The sequence below is a fragment of the Salvia splendens genome, chromosome 1 (genome assembly GCF_004379255.2).
Source record: "Salvia splendens isolate huo1 chromosome 1, SspV2, whole genome shotgun sequence".
Classification (NCBI taxonomy): domain Eukaryota; kingdom Viridiplantae; phylum Streptophyta; class Magnoliopsida; order Lamiales; family Lamiaceae; genus Salvia; species Salvia splendens.
The window spans coordinates 12,739,336-12,760,460 of NC_056032.1; the positions used below are offsets into that span (position 1 = coordinate 12,739,336).

At 33.3% G+C, this 21,125-nt stretch overlaps 1 protein-coding gene and 1 long non-coding RNA gene across 3 annotated transcripts; one reads left to right on the top strand and one right to left on the bottom strand.

Annotated features, from left to right (window-relative positions):
• Positions 1-11,827: 11,827 nt before the first annotated feature.
• LOC121742721 lies at positions 11,828-15,044 on the top strand. 2 transcript variants are annotated; one of them, XR_006038092.1, is made up of 3 exons: positions 11,828-12,348; positions 12,424-12,498; positions 13,595-15,044. It is a non-coding gene; the product is annotated as an uncharacterized LOC121742721 (long non-coding RNA). The 2 variants fall into 2 exon arrangements; XR_006038091.1 differs by having other exon boundaries at positions 11,828-12,498.
• A 3,876-nt stretch (positions 15,045-18,920) lies between these two features.
• On the bottom strand, positions 18,921-20,502 carry LOC121797393 (zinc finger BED domain-containing protein RICESLEEPER 2-like). Its single transcript, XM_042196180.1, has 3 exons — positions 19,513-20,502; positions 19,104-19,412; positions 18,921-19,025 (listed from the first exon to the last, which is right to left on the bottom strand). Exons 1-3 carry the CDS (start codon positions 20,500-20,502, stop codon positions 18,921-18,923), a joined length of 1,404 nt encoding a protein of 467 aa, XP_042052114.1.
• Positions 20,503-21,125: the final 623 nt, after the last annotated feature.

Genomic DNA, 21,125 nt, shown 5'->3' on the forward strand with positions numbered 1-21,125 from the left:
TAGCACCCACATCTCCAAATTTTGGTTTCTTCTTACAAACCAACATATGCCGACTAAAAGTAGAAGTTCCCATTTTCGTACCTTCATATTTCCATCTTTTAAGATAGTGATTGCACTTGACATTCTTTCCATCTTTGTCGGGTTCTTCATTTGTGAAGTTATTTCAAACATCGGAAGTTTTTTGTCTCGTCTTAGGCTTGGAATCACCTTGAATCTCCGCGTTTTCAATATTAATTGTTGAAGAAGAATCTTCCATTCTTAACAATTCTAAATCTGCAACATAAATATAAATATAATTAGCATGAATTAATCACTAGTCAAATAATCATGCATAACCAATTCATAAACTAACTAAAATGCCCAGTTTAGCATCTACTGTATTCACATTAATCACTTATACATGTTTATTTGTTTAGTATAGAGTACTCAAACATATAAGGGATGGAAATTTGTAACTCATAGTCATAGCAATATACGATATAGAAATCTCTAATTGCAATTACAGATTGACATAAATTTCGTGTATTTTGATTTTGTGATCCTAATAAAAACATTTTTTATTAAAATAGTTGAATTGTGTCTGAACACCTCGTGTGTGCTTTTTTGTATGATTAATGTTGAATATTTGAAAAGGGAATTTCTTTTCTTGTGTAAGAGTCAAGCTAAAGAACATTTTCATACAGTATTATATATACTCACACTGTCACACAGCAGCAAAACAAATTAAATAAGTGTGGATTCTCCCACTTGACCAAATATAGGAAGGACCGAAGGAATACAATTTACAGCTAAGCCATACTATCGTCAATAATAAAAAAAAATGCATTCACGCATAAGAGAGAGAAAGGAGAGGGAAATTGACCTGATGGAAGGAAGGAAGAAAGTGAGAACAAGATTATGAGGGTGAAAGTAATTTATTGAGAGTGAAAGAGGAACGTCTTTAAAATCTAAAAAAGAAACAAAATTGAAGTGAAAAAGATGAAGAGTCACTGCAGGCATTTAATTATTAGGGTTTTTTTCTATAACCCGTTGGGCTGACCCGACAGCCCTCCGGGCCAGCCCGAAAAAACCCGACAGCCCAATAGGGCCAGCCCGATAAGCCCGATTCATTAACGGGATGTGATTTTTCGGCCCTAACCCTGTAATTTTAGCGGGTTTTTCGGGCCAACCCATCGGGTTCGGGCTACACTGACATCCCTACTCTTAACTAGATTTATTTTGGCTAAATATCTCTAGAAATTGGCATTCCATATCAATGTATTCCACACAAAAAAAATGAAAATAGGTATTGTTATACGAAGTTCGAGAAATTTTTGTGTAGAAGAAAATCTGAAACCACGTGGCCTCTACTGGAATTACAAGAATAATGTGGTCAATTATTAAACGAGACCTACATTTTGATCATGCTGCGGATTCTCCATTTTGAGTCATTCAAAAATACTTCATATAAATAGAAAAAGAGAGATAAAGAAGATGAGGATTATAACACATCTAAAATCACAAACAAGTTATACCGCAAACTTTTGGGCATAGTTTAACAACTTCTCAATGAAGCACGATTCAACAGTTAGACACAAAGCAATTAATAAGCGTTAATTGAATATCGATTATATCTAAGCGACTAATAAATGTCTCTAATTAAGAGTTTTTCTTTTTCTTTAATATTTTTTTGAGACACAATTAGTTTTTTTTACAAGTTAATAGAGTTAAGAAAACAATATCTGATGTGCTAAACAATGTTTGATACTACTATTAACTAACGAATGGTATCCACTATCCATTCGATTAAACATATAAAAAAAATAAAGGCCATTCACAAAGAAAAGAAAATAAATTGATGATCCAAGTATCAAAGTTTAATGAGTGGTTAAAGTTAGGCCTCTCAAATCAGGTACCCGCTGATACCCGATCCAAAAAATTCGGGTGCCCTATCCCGAATATCCCAAAATCTAATACCTGATCCGAAAATGATTTCGGGTACCCGTCGGGTATCCAGTCCCGAAAAATCGGGTATCTAATCCCGATTTTAGATTTTTATTTTATTTTATTATTTTTTAAGAAAATTATCTACAAACTTTTAAAAATACAAACTTGTAGTCCAGATTTGATACGAACTTAAAGTAGTTCGAATTTAAGAGAAAAAAAAACTTCTACAAATTTTAGAAATAAAAAATTCATAAGTTATAACACCCCTTATTCATTCATAATAAACATCACAATTCATAAATTAACCCAAAATATGACTTAAGAGTGAAGGATTTTGGGAGTACATTTAATTAATTCATTTCTAAATAATAGAATAAATACATTATTTATTAAATTTAAAAAATAAAATTTAAAAAATCTGGTAATTTGGATAATTTGGGTATCCCGATCGGGTATCGGGTTATCCGATATCCGATAATCCAAAAATCATATACCCGAACCCGATCTCGAAACCTAAAAAATCAGATATCGGGTATCCAATTACCCGATATTTCGGGTTTGGATATCGAGTATCCAATTCCCGATATGCATTTTGACACCCCTAGTTAAAGTAATTATTTTTAGCAGGAGTATATTCTTTATAAATTTCGGAAAACCGTGCATAGTGCACTTTGGCCATACTCACTCCGTGCATTCTATCTGAGTTCAGCATGAATTTTTAAAAGGGTAAATTGCTTCTAAAATCGTGAACTTTCAAAATAGTTTGGTATTTCCCGTAAACTTTAAAAGTTGCGTTAAAAATTATGAACTTTGCCGGGTTGTGCAAATTTCCCAAACGACCCGACCCTGTAGTTTTTCGGCATAAACTTATCTTATGTGGCAGCCGGAAGCGTGACTTGGCAGCCGGAGCACAAAACGACGTCGTTTGTGTTGTTGAAAAAAAATTAAAATTTCAAAAAATCAGTCAACAGTCAACTCCCTTCAGACCTTCTCCACTCTCCTCACTTCACTTCACCCAAATCAGTCGCCTTCCACCTCCACCATCATCTACCGCCGGCCGTCACCTCGGCGATTCGCCGTCGGAGAAGTACCGGAGAGTCTCCCCTCTCCGCTATCTCCCTCGCCCGACGGAGATACCAAACAGAGAAATCCCCAATATCCCGTCGACCCCCGATTCAATCGAAGCATTCAGCGCTTCGGACACCGGCGTTTTCGTCTCCGCCGACAACGGCGGCCCCAACGGATTGACGGCCACGAATGTCACGCCGTAGGAAGTTCGATCTCCGCCGATCCTCCCGTTCAACGACGTCCGTTTTCACCCCCTCCTCTTCCTCCGCCTCGTCGCCGCCGAGGAAATCTGAATTCCGCCGATCATCCGCCGCCTTCTCCGGCGAATTCCGCTGCTTCTTCTTCCTCAGCAGCATCTTCAGCTTCTTCTTCCGCCACAGCCCCTCGGGAGGCGGAACACGGACAGATCAGGAGATGCACCATTGCGCAGGGGCAACAGCAACACACCGCCGCCCCGCCGTCGTAAGCAGCGGCTGCCTCTTCGCCGATTACGCCACCGCGACTCTCGACATTGCCGAATCGATCGGTTCCGATTTTGTGATTGGAGATTGAACTGAGAAATCGAATTTGAGAGAGAGATAGAGTGAAGAGGTGAGGTTAGAAATATGAATGTGATTTGCCGAAAACGAAGGATGGAGTAAGCTGTGTTAATTTTATTAATTATTATTTTAAAATATGATTTAATTATAGCTGGGAGGAAAATTTTAAAAAAATACTAATAGAATGCTTAGTCATCATGCCACGTCAGCAATGAGGTGATTTTTTTTAAAAAAATTATCAGCGCGGCACATCAGCACAAGTCTGGCCGGAAAACCCGGCTCGGGAAATCGGCAACCGAAAGCAAAGTTCATGATTTTTAACGCAACTTTTAAAGTTTACGGGAAATACCAAACTATTGTGAAAATTCACGATTTTAGAAGCAGTTTACCCTTTTTAAAAATACTATAAAAGAAAAGTGGGTAAGAAAAGATAATGGAATATGAAATCAATATTTAGATATTAGTTTTATAATAGAATGTGAGTGGAATGAGTAAGTGGAAGTGAAGTGTACCTACAATTTATTGATAAAAATGAATTGAGATTCCTAATGGCGGACGAACTAAAATAATAAATCGGGACTCCTAATGGCAAACGAACATAGATAGTAGTTAATTAGTGTTTGATTGTGTTTTCTCCTTTGCTACATTATTATCGTAGTAGTGTAAATTTTAATTTCTAAACAATAAGGCCTCTAATTAAAATTTAATAATTTTATCTCTCTTTATTGTAAATAGAGGTCGTACTGTTTAAGGTCTCTAAATAAACAATATGCACATTATTGAAATTGTAATCATGCGTAAGTTATACTTTTAATATATATTTACACGCTTATCATATGTGGATAGCTAGATGCAATAATGTAATAAGTACTATGTAAAATACATTTATCTTTATCATAAAAAGATGCAACATTATATATAGTAGGATTGTGATCTATGCAAAACTTAATATTAATACAAAATGCAGAATCAAATATATGGGAGTTATTTTAGTAATGGTGACTTAAAATGATCTAAACATGACTTCAAATCCGAATTTTATAAAATGATCTAAAACTGATTAATAATGACCTTTCGTGTTTTTGATTAATTACTGACCATTAGATTGACAAATCTCATCGTCAGAATTTAGTTTGTGTTTTATATTGAGATCAATTTTGTTTTGATCACTTTCCTTATATAGTATACAGATGTATTATTAAGTATGAAATCAACCGTATTGATCTACTTAATTAAAATTTATGAATCAGCTTAGTTTCTAGTTAATACATAATGAATGATAATTTATAAGTACTAAATATTATTTTAAAGTTTTAGAAAAGTAGAGTAATTTTCACTTTTGTTGTTGTTTTTGTTTGATTTGTCCAGGATTGCTGCAAATGGACTTGTCTTCTAGATGGGACCGGTCTATTTCGGAAATTCAGATTCAACAACTCCACTTTCCAAAAGTTTATAATTTAATTTATTTATTTTATTCATTCGATTTTTTTTAGTGGAAATAAATGTAAATCACATTACAAATTTTTCAACACTGTATCAACACAACGTCAACACAATGTCAATAAAATATAAAATTTTAAGATTTTGATGTCAACACAGCCTCAACCGTTGACATTATGTTTATATTTTTTTGCTATTATTTTATTATCTATTGATATTTTCTAACAGTTCAGATCATAGTCTGAAATTTATACAATATTTAGAGTTTGCATTTGATCACATTGCTAACATGACCACTACTCGTTGAAAAATACTCATATCGTTTCGAAATTCCAAACAACTCATGTGAAGGAAAAACATCAAAAGTATACTTTCGTAAGTTATGTAAGTGTAATTTATTACTATAATGGATTCTGTAAGTACTTCTTCCACCGCTCTATAGTAGAAGTAGTAGTATTTATTTTGGGTACGAATATTGTGTTAAATGAGATGTGAAAATAGAACAAAGTAGAAAAATAAAAAATAGATAATTTAAATTTGTTTTATTTTCAGCTTTCTTTTCCAACTTTACATCATTCCACTTGCTTAACATTTCGTCTATTTTCACTGTGATTCGTCCTATTAGAGTTGAGGAGAATAAAATAAAGGAGATTAATTGTGTTGCTTGATGCAAAAACTAATGACTCGACTATAGTATGACGACCTAGAAAGAATACGACTCAGATATAGTGGGACAAATGAAGTACTAAGAATGTGGATTAGAGTAAAGTTGAAAAAGAAACAAGTGTAAATTATCTAACTTTAATTAAACAATACTCTCTCCGTTCCACACTACTTTAGGCATTTCTTTATGGCATGAGATTAAAGAAAATTGTGTTGATTGTGTTAAATAAATGTTCCTTTCCTTCCAGGGAAGATAACCCTATCTTGGTCAACACAAGATTTTATGCAGTCTTATTTCAAGGAGTTTAAATGGAGAGAAAAAAAAATATTATTGGGTGTTTTAAAGTTGAAAAGATTAATAAAGTAATATAGAGAAAAATATTATTGGAGTTTTTGAATAATTTTTATATTTATTCCAATTAATATGATTTCTTATGAATTTAATTTTAAGGATGTCATAGCTTTTGTTTTTTTTTTCCAATTTTCTTTCAGTCCTCCTTCTCTCTTTACCTTATCGTCCAATATGTAAAATCAATTGCCATCTCAATATTCGATTTAAGAATTTTCCAAAATAGGAATTACAGAGGGAAGAAGAAATTAATAATGCTCTTCGCAGGTTGTTGTAGTAGTTTGCTGATAATGACGTGATATGCTTTTTTAGAGTATGTATTAATAATATATCCCGACGGCTAAAGTTGTTGCATGACAAAAGGGGGGCGGAATCTATTCGATGGGCATTATCAGTTATCACAACTACAATAGGCCCCATTTTACGAACTATCATACTATAATTATACATATTTTGATGCCCAGATTATGAAATAATTGTAAATCTGCAACCATATAGGTCAATCTACTTTTTCGAGAATGCGAACTATATTGTACTTTGCTTATCATTAAATTATGATTATCATAAAAATGAGATAATGCCATTGGCTCCAGCACAACCTTACCAATTAATCTAATCACTGTAATTATTCATAAAGTGTCACCGGACATTGACGCCTCATAACACAACATCAAATGTGCTTATACTTATAAATTATAATCTAAACGAAGTAATGAGGCCCCAAAATAATTTGATTACACACCAAGTCGATGTGAGATAGAAGAGATAAAGAGATAAAATCCATCATCGACTTGGGTCCGCTCTGATACCATATTAGAAATATGGCACTCACCCTTAAAAGGCATTATAAAGGGGAGGGTTATCCACACTTATATAGAGGAGCTAGGATTATCACCAAGCCGAGTGGGACAAGATTTTAAGAGTTTTAACCATTTTTACGTTTACTGTCGGTGGATGGCTCCATATCTCTTAAGTTTTTTATCCAACGTACTTAGTTTTGATTTCTGAAGCTACTTAGTAGTAGTACATAGTTCATTCTCAAATGTACTAGTTGCGGCTTCTATGACAACATCATCTCATTAAAACCTTCCATGAAATGAAGCATGAGTTTTTAATTTATGGAAATCAATCATCATCTCTTTCACACCTTTTCACTTTTCAGTATCTCTACAGTTAATCTGCTTAATTTAAGACGCTGAATTCCTAACACAGTACACATATATAGATACAAATGTGTGATCAAATACAAACTCTCTATAATACAAACTATAAAAACTAATGTTAACGAAGTGTACAAATTATGCCAACATGGACTGATGTCAACATGGGCTGATGTCAACGGAGTGTACAAATTCTGTCAACGGGGGGACTGATGTCAACGGAGTGTACAAATTCTGTCAACGGGGGCTGATGTCAACAGGGTGTACAAATTATGTCAACGGGGGTGTACAAATTCTGATTGTTCGATGTCAACGGAGTGTACAGATTTGTAGGATATGTTGACATTAGAAAAATCTCTTATATTAACCGTTGATTAATTGTATTAAGTGAGTAGGATTAAAGTTTGTATAGTTTGTATTATAGAGGGTTTGTAGTTTATCACACCCCGATAGATACATATATACATAGATATACAGGCCAGCGACCGGCCAAACTCAAGTATCTGAAACAGCCTAAGTTCATTTTTTATATTCCCTCCGTCCCATAGAATTATGCTGAATATTCAAACACTACATGTTTTTTAATCTTCTTAATTCATGTATCAGTTTAATTTGATTAATTGGAAGATAGTTTAGACTGGTAAGATATTAGCATAGTTACATTTACTTACCATCATGATTGTCACATTGCATTTCCATTGGTTAACTTGGAAATGCGTTTTGTTGAAATATTAGTATATTTACTTACAATATGATTGTCACATTGCATTTCCATTGGTTAACTTAGTAATGCGTTTTGCTGCATTATGTTGGTAAAAAATTAAAAGGGCAAAATATTATCTATATATACTGGTACTTCACTATAGAAGTAAAGAGGGACTCCCTCCATCCCTTAAATTTTGTCACATTTTTTACTGGGCACGAGTTTTAAGAAATGTAATGAAAAGTGTATTGAAAAATTTAGTAAAATGTGGATTCTACTTTAAAATATTAGTTTTATACATAAAATATGAATGAGAATGAGTTAGTGTAATGTGAGGTCCATTACAAAAAATGATAAAAAAATGAATTATGACAAATTTTGTGATACATACAAAAATGAAAATATGTGACAAATTTTCAGGAGAGTAAGTAAAACTACGGTTGGCGGTGATTCGTGAAGGCAAGAGTCCCACTCTAAATAAGGAGTACTACTAGTTAGGAAAAATGTTAAATCACTCCAACATAAGAGCATATTTTATTAGTACTTAGAGCATCTCCAACCATTCCACTAAACTCAAACACATTTTAGTGTAAATGTCACACTAAATATTGATTTTACTCCCACCTTTACACTAAACTCAAACTCAAAATAATATTCCTCACTCACTTCCTTTTTATACTTTTCAATCATACCTATATATGTTATCTAAATTACACATTTATCCCATGACACTTTGTCAATAATTTAAATAATATGTTAAGATTTATTAATTAAATAGTGTAACACCTGTGCATTCGCACATATATTAACTTTTTCAAATTTATAAAAATAAAATAATATCTATGCATCACAAAATAAAAACAACTGATTAACTATGTATACACTTGCAAACATATGTTAATTTTACTTAAAATACCATGTAATCTATTATAATTATTAATATATATATATATATAACCATAATGAATTTATAAATAGAATAATTTTCTAAAATTATAGTAAATCTTTATCACCATGCATATTTTATGTAAATTCAATTTTTACAATCAAAATCTCTTACTCCGTATTTTATTTTATTTATACTTGAATAACATAAATATTGTTAACAATTTTGTTTCTTATCAACTTATTTGAATTATCAAATATAGGTTATATATGCAAAAAGTTACAAAGTATGAAATTAATCAACAAAAGTAGCCAATATTATTCAAGTTATTAATAAGTTATGTTATACTATAAATAAAAATTTGTGTGAGAAAAAATGATTAAAACTCAAATACCATTTGGAAACATATTGTTACTTAGATCATAGGAAAAACAAACTAAAATCAATCTCTTCTTACTATGATACAAACTATTTAGAGAATAAAATAAACTATTAAACATGTCATCAATAAATCGATATAAAAATTAATATTAGAAATACATAATCGACCACCATAAAATAACAAACATATAGTAAATGAACAGAAATTGTACACATATATTAACCCTAAATTACATCATAATTGCTAGAAAAACTTGCCGAAGACGAATGAGAGAATTACAAAATCTAGCACCACCAACACCATTCAATCTTCACTTCCGATTTCTACATAGCATATATATACATAATAAATATTCATTTAAGCAATCTTTTCCACTTTCTCCATTCCTCACAAAGAAGAAAAAAGTATTTCACTTGCTTAACTTACTATAATCAAGGTCGTTAAGCAATGTTATCTCATTAATTTAGGCATGAGGAATCCGTATATGAGCCTGAAAATAGTCAAGATATTGATATCAGTAGCAAGAATTATAAAAATATTATCAAGATACAGTAGCGAAGTTTGTTGGATAAAGTTGCACTACCTCTTTTGTGAAGGTTGTTGGATAAAGTTGCTTCAAAGAATTCACATGTCAATCCGCTTGCGAGTGTATTAGTTTCAAAATTCAAGAGTGTATGTTTTCATCAGCTAGCTAATGATTTATAGCCATAGATTTATTTGAGTGAGAAACATTAATTCTAAATTCTATACTCACGTTCTCTTCATCAATTTTTTGGCCATGAATTAGGAGGTTACATCATTTTCTAATGCAGCCTAATTACATCATTTTAATTAGTGGAGAAATCGTTTCATATTTAACGCTACTTGGCCATGAATCTCCAAACTGAATGATATCAAAACATGCATTCACGTTCTCCTCTTTATTTTTTGGGCATGGGATCTTGACCGTTGCATTTCTCAATGGCTATTATTATACTAACTTTGAATTTAATCTGATAGGAGTATGAATCATATATATATATATATTAATATAGGACGCCTTTTAAAATATAGAATTGATTTTGCAGTAAAGATTAAGTAAATCAGTTTTATTGTGAACAACTACCGCATGAAGCATCAATAATTATTAATTATTGATTATTATTACCTTAAGTTTTACAAATTGTAACAGTAGTTGAATTCAGAATCTAAACAAATTAACAGCTATTACTACAAATAAATATTTAAATTAATACCCAAAATTCATACCCATAATTTATAAATATTTCAAAAGAAGGCCAAAACTCGCCTTTTCTATATGTATAGATATAACTATATATCTATTTTTTATTAAATAAAATAATACATAATTTAGAAAATTTAAATGCAATAAAAATACTATAAAAATATTACAAAGTACATATAAAATAACTAAAATTCAAAATTAAATTTATTTAAAGATACCACAAGTATTCCGTATATAAATTGGGTATCGTTTTAATTATTAATATTTCACTATTGTTTGTTATACTTGATGGCATATGTAGTTTGATACTATTAGGCATTAGGCATAATATTAGTTTCAAATTAAATATTTTTTTGTCTATTCTTAGACTAAAATAAAATAATTCTTAATATTAAAAATTAAAAGCTACCAAATCATGTAATTTACCACTAATCAATATTAATAGGCATGACTAATTACTTGTGTTTGTCAATTTAGAAAAAAAACGTGTGTATTTTTAACTAATCAATAAAATGTGTAATATATTAATATGGGCCGGCCCACTAATTAATCACAAACCAAATCTATATTTATAGATATATAAAAGGCGAGTTTTGACCATATTTTAATTAATCATGAATTCAGGGTATGAATTTTAATATTACTAAATTTTAAGCACGATTCAATTCAAATATAATAAGCCGTTACCATTACAACTCTATTTAATAGTATAATTTATGAATAATTAGCAAATTACTATATTTTAACATGCGTTTTACAACTCAATGCTATCATATTTAACATAATGAGTTTACCGTTACATCTCTATGTAGAAAAAAATGGGTCACTGCCGTTAAAAACTTAAATTGATATGTGAATATTTATTATAATAACTAATAAATCTTGTAGGTAATATTATATGCTATGATTCCAAAGACATCAAATTTTGAATCGTAAATTTTTGCTTTTGTCATTGTGTCATATATAATGAATGGTGCTCAACTAAATATTAGTATTAATAAATGAGATTACTACTAAATGAGATTGGAATATGCATTTCAAAGTCAGAATCGTTACAATTGTATTTAGAAAAATGAGTTACTACCGTTACAAACTTAAATTGATATGTAAAAATTTTTGATTTACAAACACTTCCACTCCTCACAATAATTTGAAAGGTCGCAAGTGAGACATTTATTACAATATTAATATTAATTAAATTTATAATAAAGGATATTGAGCTACCATCAATTTTTTTCTATAAATACTAATTCCATTAATCAACAATATCTTTTTCTATAAATATTAATTCCATTAATCAACAATATCATTTCAGTGAAGAAGGTAAGTGTATTATTGTAACGACCCGCTAAGCCGATAATATTAGCTTGATTATCTATATAAGTAACTTTTAGACGATTAAATCCGAGCTACGATAGATTATTGTTGTTGTTGTTTGACGATAGGAAAGTGAATAGAACACGTAAATATATTGCACCTACATGAATATAATAAATTTAAATAAATAAATAAATAAGATCCCAAAATCAAAATTTTAATGTCCGATACATCCAACAAAAGTCCAACAAAATTTAATCTATACATCATGCTTTCTAAGAAAATCAGGTACTTCAACGTGGACAGCCACGAACTTGAACCGATTATACCTACACCAAATTAAATGAACAAGTGAACAAATACTCAATAAATTAATTTAATAAATAAAAAAAATTAATAATAAAAAAAGAAAAAAAAAGCAGATCCTAGAGGATCGATTTTTTTCAGACAGAGCTTTAAATGCTGCATTTAATTAGAGATAGGAATGTTAGCAACTTGCTGCCTCAACTTGCTACCCACACCACTTTCACAGCCATCTTTTATACATATACGTAGATATCACAATCACTTTCTTCACTCCCACATCACAACTAAATCCTCTTCCCATATAATATTTGTTGCACAATCCGTTTCCTCCTATCTCTGCAGCAAGAAAAAACCAAGAACCACTCTGCACAATTTCAACTCAAGGTAAACAATCCCTCTATCGATTTATATCTAATTGCTCCTATTTCAGAATCTAACACCAACGATTGCTATCAATAGAAATCAAAATTCTTCAGCTTCTTGAACCTCCTTTTTCAGCCTTGTGAACTCCACAGCCAAGTCCTACTCACAGAGGTATAATTTTTACTCAATTCTAAAGCATGAAATTTTTAGCAATTGTTTCAAACATATCATCATACACCAACAATCGAACACCCGCTGCTGTGATTAATCGGAAAAAAAAACGAAAGAGCATAACGTTGAATAAGGAGAACTTATCTTTCGTGGGGTCGGAGTCCTTCGGGGCTGTACGGGTTAGTTCCGGGACGTTTAGGGGTGAATCGGGGTGAAATCGGAGGCCTGACCCGGTGGCGCCAGCAGCAGCTCTTCCCGGCGGATTGGCGGCAGAAATTCTACACCGCGACGGCGACTGCACAACAACGACCGTCGGCGAACAGCAGCGACGCGACGGATTCCTTGGCGGAAGCTATGTGGGTCGTCGATACTGGAGGTGAGATTGGAGAAGGCGACGGAATTGAGAGTTCTTCGAGAGAGAGAGAGTTGAGGGAGAAGAGGGAGTATACGTGTAAATCTCACAAAATGAAGAATTAGAGTGTACGTGTACTTCAATTCCTTTATTGAAATAATTGCTTAATATTCTAAAATGGAAGTGAGGAGTGTACGTGTTTTTTTTAAAGGGAGTTTATATGTCTTTTGTTTCTTGGACCAACTCTTTTTTTGTTTTGGTGGGCTAGTGAATAAATTATATTGGGCCTCATTAATTAAAATTGGATGTTTTGATTGGGCTCTTTTATTTTGTTTGGGGCTTCATAATTAAATTGGAGATATGAGGTGGAGGAATAATTAAGTTTTGGGTCGATAATTAATATCGTGATGAATTATTTAATTAATTCTCGGAATAATTCGATGTACAAATAATTTACCCCAAGTTTCGAAATAAATGTAATTGTGAGGGGAAATACTTGCGATAATTCGGTTAAGCGCTTATATAATTTTGGGAGTTTAATTCGATATCGTGGAGGGAAAATACGAGGAGTCAAAGGTGGAAATATGGGCATGAGTGGCCGACCGGCGTCAACAGGATAATCGAAAAAATGCGAAAATCGAGAAACGAGATAAAAGACTTTAATGAGGGTGCATGCATTCTAATTTAAGTAGTTTTGTCCTTGAGTCTAATTAGTGTATTATTATATTGTGATATTTTCAAAAGGGTACGTCCGCAAGTAAAGTCGGAACGAAAGATCCAAGTTAAGGAAACTAAGCGATCATGGTGAGCTTTCTTATACTAAAATACAAATCATATTTTATGAAAACACGAACACATGTTCGTGATTTTAATGATGTTGCCTTGCCATTAATGTTTTGTATATGATGCCTATCTGTTGGCTACGACCAAGTGAATTATGAATGATGATATATGTGAATCGATTCGATTTTGAGTCCTGGTAGGGTGGTGTCCCTCATATAATTAAATGAACAAGTGAACAAACACTCATATAATTAATTTAATAACTTGAAATAATAATAATAAAAAAAGAAAAAAAAGAGAGCAGATCCTAGAGGATCGATTTTTTTCAGACAGAGCATTAAATGCTGCATTTAATTAGAGATAGAAATGTCAGCAATAGGAATGTTAGCAACTTGCTGCCACAACTTGCTGCCCACGCCACTTTCACAACCATCTTTTATACATATACGTAGATATCACAATCACTTTGTTCACTCCCACATCACAAATAAATCATCTTCCCCTATAATATTTGTTGCACAATCCGTTTCCTCCTATCTCTGCAGCAAGAAAAACCAAGAACCACTCTACACAATTTCAACTCAAGGTAAACAATCCCTCTATCGATTTTTACCTAAATTGCTCCTATTTCAGAATCTAACACCAACGATTCTATCAATAGAAATCGAAATTCTTCAGCTTCTTGAACCTCCTTTTTCAGCCTTGTGAACTCCATAGCCAAGTCCTACTCACGGAGGTATAATTTTTACTCAATTCTAAAGCATGAAATTTTTAGCAATTGTTTCAAACATATCATCTTACACCAACAATCGAACACCCGCTGCTGTGATTAATCGAAAAAAAAAACGAAAGAGCATAACTTTGAATAAGGAGAACTTATCTTTCGTGGGGTCGGAGTCCTTCGGGGCTTTACGGGTTAGTTCCGAGACGTTTAGGGGTGAATCGGGGTGAAATCGGAGGCCTGACCCGGTGGCGCCAGCAGCAGCTCTTCCCGGCGGATTGGCGGCAGAAATTCTACACCGCGACGGCGACTGCACAGCAACGACTATCGGCAAACAGCAACGACGCGACGGATTCCTCGGTGGAAGCTATGTGGGTCGTCGATACTGGAGCTGAGATTGGAGAAGGCGACGAGATTGAGAGTTCTTCGAGAGAGAAATAGAGGAAAAGAGAGAGAGAGTTGAGGGAGAAGAGGGCGTATACGTGTAAATCTCACAAAATGAAGAATTAGAGTGTACGTGTACTTCAATTCCTTTATTGAAACAATTGCTTAATATTCTAAAATGGAAGTGAGGAGTGTACGTGTTTTTTTTAAAAGAGAGTTCATATGTCTTTTGTTTCTTGGACCAACTCTTTTTTTTTTGTTTTGGTGGGCTAGTGAATAAATTATATTGGGCCTCATTAATTAAAATTGGATGTTTTGATTGGGCTCTTTTATTTTGTTTGGGGCTTCATAATTAAATTGGAGATATAAGGTGGGGGAATAATTATGTTTTGGGTCGATAATTAATATCGTGATGAATTATTTAATTAATTCTCGGAATAATTCGATGTACAAATAATTTACCCCAAGTTTCGAAATAAATGTAATTGCGAGGGGAAATACTTGCTATAATTCGGTTAAACGCTTATATAATTTTGGGATTTTAATTCGATATCGTGGAGGGAAAATACGAGGAGTCAAAGGTGGAAATATGGGCGTGAGTGGCCGACCGGGTTGCAGGCGACGCCTTGGGCGGCAACAGAATAACCGAAAATATGCGAAAATCGAGAAACGAGATAAAAGACTTTAATGAGGGTGCATTCATTCTAATTTAAGTAGTTTTGTCCTTGAGTCTAATTAGTGTATTATTATATTGTGATATTTTCAAAAGGGTACGTCCGCAAGTAAAGTCGGAACGAATGATCCAAGTTAAGGAAACTAAACGATCAAGGTGAGCTTTCTTATACTAAAATACAAATCGTATTTTATGAAAACACGAACACATGTTCGTGATTTTAATGATGTTGTCTTGCCACAAATGTTTTGTATATGATGCCTATCTGTTGGCTACGGCCAAGTGAATTATGAATGATGATATATGTGAATCGATTCGATTTTGAATCCTGGTAGGGTGGTGTCCCTACTTGGAACCTCTGACCGTGAACGGCAGAGAAGGTGACCGTGGAAGGTGGCCATCTTCCCGGCACATGGAAACCTCTGACATGTTGGGCAGAGAAGGTGACCCTGCGAGAACACCATCTCGACGGCACAATGTGATCAGATATGGCTAAGTACAGGAAAAAGGGACTGCAGTCCAATGTGAATATTTTTAGTAAGCTCGGGCCTTTTCAATAAAACCCCGAGTGTTACTGTGATGATGGCTTGACAATACTTTCAAATGTATATTTGTATTTTTCGGCAATGTGTTCACTGAGTACTTTTGTACTCAGCCCTGCATATATTTCTAAATGTGCAGGTTGAGCAGCGAAGTGGTGAAGGAAGTGCTATTGAGACAAGACATTTAATTCAGTCAGATTTTGACTCTCGGAGGTTCATGTTTTCATACATGGAACCGCGTTCATTTGCTTCCGTTGTGCATCTTAAAAGACTCAAGTCTATTTTGTTCAAAACTATGATATTTTGAAATTTTTACAAACAATTACTCGAGTTTTCATGATCGAGTATCTTTTCTTCTATGTATCAGCACTTGATTAGTCATGTCTCGCAACCAATGTTTGGTTTTATTTTCCCTTAATTCTTTTCCCGCTTCTTATACCCCTGCCCTAGTCACGGTTCCCCGACTATGCTATCCTTAGCAAGTGCGGTCGTGACAATTATATTCTCTCTCGGCATTTTAATCTTATTTGTGTTCTTAACTGTCTTATTTTATCTTTTATGTTTGTCTTATTTTAGTTTGCTAGCTTTCTGTCACACCCGACCTTATTTGACGTAACTACTTATAGTAAATAAATTTAAAATTTAAAATAAATAATCCATGTGTCAAATAAATAAATCACACATATTATATAATTTGAAAAACCAATATTTAATAAGTACATATTTCAAAACATTCTAAACCGTAGTGGGACCCTCTCACCACTTTATATACTATACATTTATCTACATGCAAAAATGATGAGGAGGAGAAGATTTCCAAAATGCGTCAGCCGCCGAACTTGATTACGCGTGCAGTTCCTACGACCCACGTCAACCAAAAACTTCACTGATATCTTATTCCTGAAAAATTATAGTGGTGTATATGAGCCACAACTCAGTGTATATAAACCTTACCTTTAATTCCATAGCCCAACAATCAAACATATTCTTTAACTAATATAGATAACAATAATCAACAATTATAAAAAAAAAATACTCTAAATAGATATGCATATGTCACTCTATTTTGTTTATTATTCTGTGACAAATCAAGCCTGGTATCTGCCCGAAGGTCCCATTGCCTTTATATATATATATATATATATATATATATATGGATGTATTCATTTCCTTTTTGTATATTTTGTTCTTTGTTCTTTTAATCTCAGCCCCACGATTTTGTCATCCGACGGTTAGATTGGTGCCACGTGTCATTTAATAATGCAGATTTTCAGTTGAATAATGCACACCGACTAATAATGCACCATTATAGTGTAATAATGCAGATTTTCAATTGAATAATGCACACCGACTAATAATGCACCATTATAGTGTAATAATGCAGATCATCTGGACCGTTGATGAATGAGATCTAACGGCCCATATTAAGAAGAATAAAGGATCTAAGGGATGAATAGGAGAATAACGCTTATATATATATATATATATATATATATATATATATATATATATATATATATATATATATATATATATATATATATATATATGGGAGCATTATTCATCTTTTCATCTATAAGATCCTTTTCTCTTCTTAATATTACGCGTTAGATCTTATGCATCAACGGATCAGATTGATTCTACAAATCTAGTTCCATGTTGCATTATAGAGGATGTCTATATGCATTACAGGGGTAATGTAGACATTCAACTGGAAACGAACCGCCAGATTTTGGTAAATGCGAATTCCATGGGATTTAAAACAATCCGTCTCTTCTTCTTTCCTCATTCATTAAGCACACAACCGAAACCACTCCCTCCACTCTCTCCACTACCGAAAACCCTAGATCTCACTCCCCTTCGCCGTGTTTGAAGAATTAGCAGCAGTCCACCAAAATTTGCCGACAACTAGTAACCGGCATTAACATCTGCTCCAAAAACCGACTCCTTTCGACTAGGTATGTTTGAAAAGGGATTTCTGCATTTTTTCCTCGATTTTGCAGACGCGAATTGTTAAAATTGAAACTTTGAATATGCCTAGGCTCAGAAATTTCAGAAATTACTTGTTGTTTGTTTATGGTTTTCTCTGAATCTGTCGTGTAGATATTGGGTTCGGTTAAGTGGACATGAATTCCCGTATCTTATGCTTCTTTGGTTTCTGCCAGATCCAAAATGCCTAAGAGAGGTCGACCGCTCTCTCAAGCATCAGAGGCTGCAGGTAAAATTCTCGTCGGACCTTATGCAATTCAATATCTTATTTGTCGATTGTGTGGTAGGGTATTAGCAACTCTATTGAATCCGCATTATCCATTTTGTGTGGTGTAGTGACTAAACACACGAAAGAGTTGAAAATTGCATATTTATTCAATGCATTGTGGAACTGTAATCGTGCATTTGTTGGTAGTATTGTCTGTAGGGATGTCAATCGGGCCAGCCCAACGGGTTTCGGGTCGGCCCTACTCGGGTTTCGGGCTTATCGGGTGCGGGCTTATCGGGCTGAAATTTTATCGGGTTCTAAATTTTCAGCCCTAACCCTAAACCTTCGGGTTTCGGGCTAGCCCATCGGGCTAATCGGGTTTAAGACAAATAATTAAAATTACCACTTATTTATCGGGTTCTAAATTTTCAGCCTTAACCCTAAAATATAAGTCAATCATATAAAAAAGTTAATATTTAAAATTTAAAATATTCATGACATAATTCTATGATTGCATAACATAAAGTTAAAAATAAATTTTTTAAGCACATAAAGTTTACACACAATTCTATGGCGACAGGCCGACAATGAAAGAAATAATTCCAGAAAACACTTTCTTTCAAGGCTAATATATATGCTTCATTAAGCTAAAAGCCTAAAATCGTTCAAGGAGAACAACAAAAACAGACTTGTGCCTTATAAATTGAGTTTCCACCTGCCCTATTGCATAAACAAAATAGTCCATGGCTCCATGAGAAATAACCAAAAAGTCAAGCATTAGCTAATGTTTTAATGACATTCTTCCAAGTCGATAATCTTTGACGCTTTAGCTTGATCTTTAGCTTCCTCCTCATCATCTTCAGAATCTTCATCGTCTATTAACAAAATTAAAAATATTAACATATAATATAGTTAGATAATCTAGAATTTTATAAAATAAAATAAGATCTTACCATTAGAATATCCATGCAACCAATTACACGTGCAAATAAGAGCTGCACTTTTTCGGGAAGGAGTCTATTTCTGTATTTGTTTAAGACATGTGCTCCAATGCTAAAGGAAGATTCAGATGCTACCGTTGTTATAGGAATACTAAGCACGTCACACGCCATCCTAGCAAGTACTCCAAAATTGCCGGATGAATGATCTTTCCAATACTTAAGCAAATCGATTTCAGCATTTTCATCCATCGGAATATCTTCCAAATATACATCCAATGCTGACTTTGCGTCGGAAGTTAGACCTTTGTGCCTCTTATATCCCTAAAACAATAATATTAAAATGTAAGTAAAAATGATAAATAGAATTAATTAGATACAAATATAAATACAAAGAAATATTAAAGAAAAATAGATTACTTACAGCCAGTACATTTGGATTCATTTTCATTTTCCTTACTCCTCCCCCACCTATGAATTTAGGCTCTCCGACTTCATGATTAGAACTCCCACTAGATTGAGGACCTTTAGACAAAGATGCATCAACCATTTTTTTCTTGTACTCATCGTATAGAGTATACAATTTCATCTTCAACCTATTGACTTTGTCCTGACTTGAAAGAGGATCAGGTGTTGAGTAACAATACTCCACAAGTTTCAACTTCATTCTTGGATCAAACACGGCTCCCATAGAGAGAATGTCACTATAATCTTCCCAATATTTCTCAAACTTTGATTTCATCAAAAGAGACATCGACCTTACCACTTCATCGTGACTTCTAGAATTCATCTCCAACAATCGAGCAATATTCCACACTTCCATAAAATACAGATTGGAAGTAGGATATGATGAACCAGAAATTAAAGTAGTAATTTCATAAAATGGTTCCAAGAATTCACACATTACTTTTCCTCTTTCCCAATCTTCTTCTGTCGGACAATGCTTATAAGCTAAATCATCACATTCAAGCATAGAAGAAACCCGTCGATATTTAATTCCACTAGCAAGCATCAAATACGTGGAATTCCAACGTGTAGGCACATCCATGCACAATGAAGTAGTAAATTCAATATCAACTTTTCGTGCACATTCCTTAAACTTGATCATTCTCGCTTCTGATGCTTTTACATATTTGATACTAGCTCTAATTTTATCTAAAGCATCACTAGCTACTTTCAATCCTTCTTGTACAATAAGATTCAAAATATGTGCACAACATCTCACGTGAAAATATTCCCCATTGCACAATAATGAGTTTTGCAACTGAAGCCGTGTTTTCAATAATTTCACCATGGCGTTATTAGCAGAAGCATTATCCAAAGTCAATGAAAAGATTTTCCTATCTATTTCCCAATCCACCAAAATGTCAGAAATCTTTTGAGCTAACTCAGGTGCAGAATGTGGAGGAGGCATTGAACAAAATGCAAGTATTTTCTATCCAATTTACATTTTTCATCCACATAATGTGCAGTCAAACACATATACCCCGAATTAGTGCAAGCAGTCCAAATATCAGATGTTAAGCACAACATTCCAGGAACACTATTCAATCTTATCCTCAATTTTTCCTTTTCGGATTCATACATATTCATGACATCCAAAGCATGAGTATTTCTAGAGATAAATCTTACACTAGGGTTCAAATACTTCAAAAGAACTCGCATTTCTTTAAATTCAACCCACTTTAATGGAAGATTGTGTGCAACTGATACCTTAATAAACAAATCCCGAACTATTTTTGGGTCTATCACATTATCTTTATCCCTTAACTTCCCATCATGATTAAGAAACATAGCACCCACATCTCCAAATTTTGGTTTCTTCTTACAAACCAACATATGCCGACTAAAAGTAGAAGTTCCCATTTTCGTACCTTCATATTTCCATCTTTTAAGATAGTGATTGCACTTGACATTCTTTCCATCTTTGTCGGGTTCTTCATTTGTGAAGTTATTTCAAACATCGGAAGTTTTTTGTCTCGTCTTAGGCTTGGAATCACCTTGAATCTCCGCGTTTTCAATATTAATTGTTGAAGA